At 23.6% G+C, this 8,897-nt stretch overlaps 1 protein-coding gene across 3 annotated transcripts; it reads left to right on the forward strand.

Annotated features, from left to right (window-relative positions):
- The first annotated feature begins 1,531 nt into the window (after positions 1-1,531).
- LOC135144139 (keratin, type II cytoskeletal 1-like) lies at positions 1,532-7,543 on the forward strand. 3 transcript variants are annotated; one of them, XR_010282989.1, is made up of 12 exons: positions 1,532-1,769; positions 1,823-1,894; positions 1,994-2,059; positions 2,150-2,232; positions 2,561-2,645; positions 2,970-3,051; positions 3,789-3,895; positions 3,971-4,025; positions 4,420-4,508; positions 5,584-5,637; positions 6,526-6,620; positions 7,450-7,543. XR_010282989.1 is itself a non-coding variant. In XM_064076133.1 (12 exons), exons 1-12 carry the CDS (start codon positions 1,686-1,688, stop codon positions 7,495-7,497), a joined length of 897 nt encoding a protein of 298 aa, XP_063932203.1. In that variant the 5' UTR covers positions 1,532-1,685; the 3' UTR covers positions 7,498-7,543. The 3 variants fall into 3 exon arrangements, 1 of the variants encoding a protein (XP_063932203.1); XR_010282990.1 differs by lacking the exon at positions 7,450-7,543 and adding an exon at positions 4,832-4,882 and having other exon boundaries at positions 6,549-6,571; XM_064076133.1 differs by having other exon boundaries at positions 6,549-6,620.
- The last annotated feature ends 1,354 nt before the right edge of the window (positions 7,544-8,897 follow it).

Raw genomic sequence — 8,897 nt, forward strand, 5'->3', positions numbered from 1 at the left:
TCTTTTTCGGTCTTTGGTGGTCGCGATTTAACCTGGCCCTCATAAATTCTATTAGCTTCAAAGACCAGAATAATTAAGAAATACTCAGAGAAAAACCCTTTGAGAGAAAATAAATTGATATGGTTATAGTAATAATGTTAACTTTGAAAATACAATTTAGATGAGTTTGGACGTGCAAAAAATGAATAAATTAATTTTTTTTAACCCCCTCTAATAAGTAAAACTAACTACTACAACAAGGAAATAGAACAGCAAGGCATCACCATTAAAACTGTTTGTAGTAAGTAGGAATTTGCTAGTCCTCGTTGAAGTATATAAATTATTTATACAGTTTCATTTATATTACGCTTAATTAAATTGTTGTAAGAAAGATATAGATCTGTATGCATATAACAAAAAGCCTTCACTGGACGAAAAATCCACAGGATATATATTTTTTCCAAAAAAATTACCTATTAAGAGAATACCCTGAGAACTAAGAATTGCTTTTCTTACAAGCCATAATAAGAAATGTTACTGACAGAAAAAAACGAGAGCTATTCGCATTTTATTGACAAAGAGAACTAAATTTAAGTAGCTAGCATATTAAAGTACTCGTAGAGCGATAGGAAAAAGCGTTCAATTGAACTACAGGACTCGGGCACATCATAAAAGCTGAGTTCGGTGCGCCATTTACTCTAAGATTTTTAAAGGAAGATTAAGAGATGTTAGTTAACCACAAAGAGTTAAAGTAGACACTCATAAAATCTGTGTTATAACATCATCTGTTGTATTGCTTTTAAAAATTTTATGTTAAGCTTGGAGATTAAATTACTTCGTTTTAAAGACGTACTTACAATTTTTTATTATTAATTTTAAATTTTTGTTACAATTTTTATATAAGTTATAAAAATTATTATTAATTATTAATATATTTACATTAATATCTTCAATCCCTTTTTATTGATAAATAATATTGTTCTCTATTTCACCTAAGATCAAAATAATTTAAAAAGGTTAGTGCTCTAGCGAGACTTAAAAAATAACAAAATGTTCGTAAAAGTTAATTTTTTTATTGTCACTATTATTACGTTTTAATCTAAACCACTTTAAAAGCACTAACACAGGGGAAGTGGCTTGTTGACAGTAATTACTGACTGCAACTGCCCTTTCCTTTTACAAAAATAAAAGATCAAAAAATATCATTCAGATCTTTATATTTTCAAATAACAATAAACCAAACTTTATGAAGTACATTCTTTTATTTTTACTTAAGTTTAAATATTGATTCCATAAGCATATATTTCTATCAGCTAAAACTTTTTTAAGTACTGCATGAAAAATTTTGTGTTTTTTAATATATGATTGGAAGAATGGCTGATCAACAGAAAATAACTTAGTGGCCTAAGAACCGATCGAGGTTAGCCTTAATCTGTTGATTGAGGTTATACGAAAGTATATACCTGACCAACAAGCCTGAGCATAAACATTTTTTTGTCTGCATAATTTAAAAAACGAGTTGTCTGATTACTCTCAATCATTTATTGAGAGATTTAGTATTTTTACTCTTTGTTTCTTTCTTACTATATAGCCTATCTTTGGTCTCTGTAAGTTTAAAAAACGCCGGGGATGCAAACTTTTTTAAAATTGTTATTTTCCTACTCAAGTTAACATAGTTCTAATTTTTTTTTTGTAAGCCCATTGATATGTCGTATGAAAAGTTTCCTACAAGGAGATTGCGCCTTGGTAACTCAGTTTCTTCTCTCCATATTACATACTCTTCACATCAGGTAGACGTTAGTAAGCTTGTTTAGTATGGAGTTGCGAAATTCAAATTTTGTAGCGTGAAAATTTAAAAAAGAAAACCACTATTAGAGATGAATTGCAAAACAGAGCAAAAGCGATTCAAGAGAATGTTAATTTTTATATACCTTTTTTAAATGGGATACACAGTTTTTTTTTATATTTTTCTTTTCTTATTTTGTAGTAAAAAATGCTTTTTCCGTTTTTCTAGGTTTCCTTTAGTAAAGAAAACGCTTCTGAATTGGATGAAAATTTTCTTTTAAATCTTCAAAGAGATGTAAAATTGAATTTTTACCAACATACTTGTTTACATTTAAGCTCTCCGGATTTGTAAAATATTATGGTTTACATTTGAACTTGTTGTTAGTACGCAGAATATCTTTCTTTAAACGAAGAACTTAAAGACGACAGAATCGCTTTTAAATTTGGTATAGAAGATTTAAAAGACGAGTAAGTAGTTTATCAACTATTCCATTTCTGTTAAAAATTTATTTATTTTAAAGATTACGTTCAGTCTTAACAAAAATATGTTTTTTCGTTCGATTTTAAATTTATGTAAGCCAACTTTTTAGTTATTTTTTTTACATCTTTATCTTTGAGTTAAAATAGAATAGTAGGATAATTAAACTTTTTTTAATATTGATAATATCACAAAAAAAATTTAAGTTGGCAGCTTTTAAGGTATCCGTCATTATATTTAAAATTTATATATATTTTACCTTTAAAAAAATTTTAACTACTTAATATTTTGGAAAAAATACTTATTATAATGAAAAAGTATAGGAGAAGTAGAAACTAAGCTTCAGCGCATAAGATTACAATCAAAAGCTACAGACAAGTCTCTAAGAGAACTACAAACTCGAGTTACTTTTGATATTTATTCTAATTTTCTTTTATTTTGTATTAACTAAGATGCTATTAATAGTTAGGTCAGTGTTAAGTATTATTCCCTTAAATCTCTTTAAATGATTTTAAAAAATTTTATATATTTGTTCATATACTAAAGTATATCTTAATCCTTGGAAAACTTATTTATAAAAAGTTAATATAAATTTTTTACTATTTAAAAGTTAAAAATTAAGTTTAAAACTTTAGTGAAGTAGTAAATATTAAAAAAAATATTAAAAAAATTATATAAAATTTTAACTATAAAGAAATTATGTATTGACGTTTATTTATTTTAATAGCTGCTAATTCTAAATTCTGAAAATGAACTTCTTCTTCACGAAATTGCTAGTGAGTTAGATAAAGAAAAAAGTAACCGCGAAAGTAAAACAACTTGTTTACCCTTAGCTTTGCCTTAAAAATTTTTTTAAATCACTTTACTTATAAAGTTTTTTAACGAAAATTAGTTTAAAACTAACAAAGATTTATAAAATTATAGTTTAGAAAGTTTTACTTTAATAATATAAATATAAAAGCGATACATATACAAATTTAAATATTTAAAATATCAGCTATATTATACTGGACTTAATATCCATAAAATTTACAACTACCTCTATATATTTCTAATATTATAAAAAAAAGTTTTAAAAATTTAATAATTTAAGTACATTACCTATTAAATTAAAAAAGTTGTGTTATAAAGCACGTTTGATTAAATAGCGAATATCGAAAAGTATCGACACACTAGATTATTAAAACAAACAGTTTTAAAAGGTAACAGTAGCAGTGCATTATTTTTTTTTAAAAAAATTGTAAAGGAAAGGAGAACAAAGTTTATACAAGTACGCTATGTTAAGTCTTTACAGCCCGCTCATGTTTGGCCTTGTTGGAGTCAAGCTGTATTAGCTAGAAAAGTTGTGAAGGATATTAACCAATCAGAGAAAATTCTCTGCCGTCCTAAAAGCTCCCCTCCTGCACCTAACCCCTTACCAGCTACCAAGATATCCTAATTTATTACTCCTTCGTAGGGATGTTTTTTAATAAAAAAAAACATTTTTTTTACTAATTTAATATAAAAAGTAAAACAAGTTATAAAGCTTTCATTTAATTTTTTTAAGATTCTATAAAGGAGCTGCAATTACTTCTAAAGGACAATGAAAAAGAAATTGAGTTCCAAGAAAACACAATTATTAAGTTGAAATCGGAAATTGACGCCGTTAAAAAAGTGTATTTTCATTTTATACATAAATCAAAAAACCGCTTTGTTATTTTACTTTTTTCATTTTTTTATTATAACAAGGAGAAAATAGCGCATAAGCAAAACATTATCAAAAATCAAGAGCGGGAGCTTCAAAGTTCTTTATTTAATTTATAAGTTTATGGATATACTAATCACTTTTAATTGTAGTTACTTTTTAAAAAAATTTATTTAAGAATCTTGCGTGATTTTTTTTGTACTAAAATATATACATGCTTTATAAAATAAATTTTTATAGAAATGGAACTTATTTATGGAGCTTAAACTTTTTTTATATAAAATTTATAAAAGTTTTTTTATTAGTAATCTCTTTCCTTTTCTAATAAAACTTTCACTCTCTATCACAACACGTTATACTTTCCAAAGCTTATATTTTACTTCTTTACTTAAGTAAAACTATTTAGAAAATATTGATTTACTACAGATAATTTTTACAATAATTATTTAAAACGTTTTTTTTAATAAAAGTTTCAGTTAACTTTTTTTAACAGCACGCCTCGATGAATTAACCCGTTTAGTGGAACAGTTTTCTTCTGAAGCCAATGAAAAAGAAACTTTGAGGATAAACCTTATAAAAAAGGTAACAGTCTACTGTATAGATCTATTAAACTACATTGAAACTACCATCTTAGCATTTCTACTTACACTCAATATAATTTATTTTTGTAAGTCGCGCTAATATGTTTATTACTGAAAAAAGAACAGTAAAATTTACTTTACTTTTTAAGTATATCAAAGCTTTGCTTAGTGACTAATAAAATTAATTTTTATAAAATCAAGTGGGAAAATTATTATCATATCCTTATTTTAAGCTTTTAAGAGAAAGTAAAAACTAAATTAAACAAAATAAAATAATTCATTTCACAATTTGCTCATTTGCAGAAAACTTCTCTTTACTAACAGGGACTACAAAAAGGTCGCTAAGTGAATATAACTGATACTTCTATAGCTAAAGTAATTTTATAAGAAATCTTTAGTCACAATAGTCCCCGTAAAATTATATAACAATTTTTATAAAATTCAGAATTATACAATTAAAAAAATTATAACAAGTAAATAAGCTAACACCATAATTAGTTATTAAAAATAAAATTTATAAAAAAGTTCCACCAACGAAAGGTTTTGAGCAATAAAAATTTTAGTAGGCAGTCACTACTGCTTAACTAAAGCATCTTTTAATAATTTAGCGTGCGACTGAAGACTTTTTTTTTCTAATTTCGTGGTCATCTATACGTTTTATGAGATCTTCTCTCTAAATTTTTTTGTAACAAATATTAAGAATTTCAATTTTGCGACGTTCGAATTACAAAATAGAGTTAACATTTTTTTCAATTTTTATTGGTAGAGAGCATTAACAGGGCAGTAGGAAGACGCTCTGAACGAGCTATATATTAGTATTATATATAAAAAATAAATAGTTTAGTATATAACTAAAGAGCATCTCGGCCGTATCAAAGTATATTATTTTGAAATAATAACCAAAAAAAAAGTTATAAAAATCTCCTACGTAACGTAATTACATTAACGTGCGTTATTTATATTTACTATACAACTATAAACAATATAAACTAAAGTTGAAGCTAGACAAAAAGTTATTAATGTTAATAGTAGAAAAATTCTGTTACCTTTTTTTTCTTGAAGCATACTTTTCACAGAAGCAACAACTGGAAGATACTATATTTTCACTTCAAAGAGAAATTCTAGCGAAGGTCTCGCTTTACATATATATATATTTAGCTATTTCTTCACCGAACTTTGGTAAAGACTTTATTATTTTTCCTAAGAAATGCATTAATTTTTATTTTTTTAATTTTTCATAATCTTTACAATCTATGATGCCCTTTATAAGGATTTTTTTTTTTTTCTAAAAGTTATGTTTATATGCTGCCTTAATTTCCTCTGATGTTTCGTTAACTTTTTGTTTTTAATAATTAAAATTTTTAATCACATTATACAAAAATTTAGTAATAAATATAAACATTTTTGCTTTGGTTGCCTGCTGTCATTGTTTTAGTTTTATTAAATTTAATATCTTGGTTACCTTTTAGTTAACCATCACTGTTTCCTCTTAATTTAATACTAAAATTTCTAATATAATTTGTAAATGCCTCCCTTTAATTATTTATTTTAGTTGTTCACGCTCGTTTTACAAATAATTTACTTAAAAGTCTAAAAAGTTTATTTTATTTTTAGATCATTAAAAAGAATTTTGTCTCTTAAATAAATTTATTATACTTTTTTTTACGTTTTAGAGAAACTTTCGAATACCTTTATTATAAAGGCCACCTTCTAATAAAATTTATACAAATATGTAATATACAAAAAAATAAAATTTATAACTTTAACAAAATTTAATTTACTTTTTTCAGTACTTTATAAAATCCGCGAGGAATATATATTATAACTGTTTTAAATATAAAATGTTTTTAATTATTTTTGCGAAAGTACGTAATAACTTTTGAATTTTGATATCATACGTGATATTTACTCTAAATTTAAAAATTTTTATGGATTGCTTTTTAATAAATTTTAATAAATTTAAAAATTTAGTTATTAATAAACTTAGCTTCTTGTTATGTTGATTTTAAATTTTCTAGACAATGATTCTTAATCTTCATAGAAGCGAACGGTGGACGATGTAGAAATCAAACTAGCAGATCAGAAATATATACTGGAAAAAAAAAAAGATGAGGTATATATAATCTGGCAATATTTCATTGTATGTATAAAATAATTTAAATTTTTTTATTTTATTTTTTTTTAATTTTACGGGTTAGTCAAATAATTAAATGTTTCAAACATAATCTTTATATATATATTTTATATTATCATTAAACTATAATATTGTATTGAAAAAGTCATTTTATCAAATTTTTTCGTAACATGTATAAATATTCAATTGTTTTTGGTTTTGTTAAATATCAAATTTATCTTTATATAAATTTTTTATAAATTTATATTAGTTTAAGTTGAAAATGCTGACAGCAAATACTTTTTAAATTTTATATTTTATATATTTTTTATTATTTAATGATTTTTAAATTTAATTTTCAAATTTACGTATTGAAAAGTTATCCGAATACTAGTAATTTTTGCTTCTGTTTTATTTAAATCAATATCCGTTTCAATTATACTTGTACAAAACATGATGTCGACGTTTTTATTTATGACTTTAAGCATTTATTTTTAGCTTTTTTATAATCTTCAGTATTTAAGAAAATTTGAATTATTAATTTTTATAATTTCTTTTTTTTCTTAAAAATAAATTAAAACTTATATAAAGTTAATTTTATATATATCTAAATGTTATTTTCGTGTACTATAAATTCACTTTTTTAAAAGTTTGATATTTTTTATGTAAACCTTTTTTTATTTTCTATTAATTTTTAGTTATAAACTTTTAACTTTGCTTTATTATAAAGTAATTTTTGAGAATTTGATTTTTCTGAATTTTAAATTTAATTTTTATCAGACTACTTTTATTAGATCTTCTAAATATTTTAATTTTTTATATTAACCAGCTGAAAAAAGTCTTTGCAGAAAATGAACGCTTAAAAGATTATAAATAATGGAAGCAGTTTATAAAAATTTAAAAAAAAAATTACATTTGGGGGATCCAATTTTTTTTAAAACTTTTATTATATAGAAATATATTGCGTGATAATTGTGATTCCAAACTTTTTCATTTAAAAACTTTTCATTTCTGTATAAATAAATTATATCTAAATATTACTATTGCTATATTTTTTCTGAACTATAATTTTTAATTTATATTTTTTATAGTTTATAAATCTTGTTTATATTTAGAATTCGGTAATTTTAAGATTTTATTAAAAATATCATTATTTATAAATTCTTTATCTTTTTTTTAACAAGTTATTAATTTTGGACAATTTTAAATCACTTTTATATATAATAAGTTGTATTCTAAATATTTTTTTAGATCAGCTCGCCTTTTATTGTGATAATATATTTCTGTCTTTTTAGATTAGTTGACAGAAGGATTCTAGAATCTTTCGTTTTATATAATTTAGAATTTTCTCTCAAAAATTTACGGCAGGAGAATTCTCGAATTTTTTAAAACTATATAATTTCCAAAATAGCTTAAACTAATTTAATTTTTTATTATTCAATTTTAATTTTTATTTAAAAAAGTTATCAAAAAAGTATTCCTGGAGAAGTCGTGTTTCTAAGCTGTAAATTTCTTTAAAATTTTATTTATATATGAATTTACGTGGCGCTTGAGAAACGGGCATGTTGCGGTTTTGTTTAAGATCAATATTAATCAAGAAATTTTAATTTTTCTCTTGCATAAATGGGACATTTAAACTCTGTATCTCCGAATGATTCAAATTGTTTTATAACAATAAAAATGGGTTTATTATTTTATTTAAAAAATTTATTCAAACAATTTCTCTGGTGGATGCAAGATCCGTTTTTAAAAATTCAAAATAACCAGAAATTTCTTATTAAAAATATTAAGACTTAACTAGTAATGAGGGATAGCTTAGTAGATTTTTTTTTAGATTGTTACTTTCACTTATTTATTATTGCCGCCTTTTTAAAATTTTTTATTACCTGACAAATCAATTTACGTATGCCCGAATTAGGGACTTTTAGTGGGGCTCGGCAATGAAATTTATATATAATAATAAATAGTTTTCCATAATATGAATTTCGGTGCAACGAACCAAAAGTAGAAATAATAAAAAGTGCATGAAAAAAGAGGAATAATTTTTTTATCAGTTTTATAAGAGATAGTGTGCAAGATTAAAAGGCTCTTCTCTGATATAGATAAACTTCGTTGCAATGGAATACTATTTATAATTTATATAATTTATATTCGATAGTATAACTAAGTTTTTGATATATATAGACTACTTTTGTTTTAATTTTAGTTTGTAACTTTAATATGGTGCGTATTCCCCTTTATATTGGAGTATCAAGTTAACGTTTACTTTTGTAAATT

This window comes from Zophobas morio, unplaced genomic scaffold (genome assembly GCF_036711695.1).
Source record: "Zophobas morio isolate AGI-343-1 ecotype UQ-CSIRO unplaced genomic scaffold, CSIRO_AGI_Zmor_V1 ptg000083l, whole genome shotgun sequence".
In the NCBI taxonomy this organism is placed as follows: Eukaryota; Metazoa; Arthropoda; class Insecta; order Coleoptera; family Tenebrionidae; genus Zophobas; species Zophobas morio.

Excerpts from the sequence above, each read along its gene's own strand:
- LOC135144139 (XM_064076133.1), top strand. The coding sequence starts at position 1,686 with ATGTCGTATGAAAAGTTTCCTACAAGGAGATTGCGCCTTGGTAACTCA. Across the intron at positions 3,896-3,970 it reads AAATTGACGCCGTTAAAAAA|GAGAAAATAGCGCATAAGCA; the intron begins GTGTATTTTCAT and ends TATTATAACAAG. Across the intron at positions 4,026-4,419 it reads TCAAGAGCGGGAGCTTCAAA|CACGCCTCGATGAATTAACC; the intron begins GTTCTTTATTTA and ends TTTTTTTAACAG.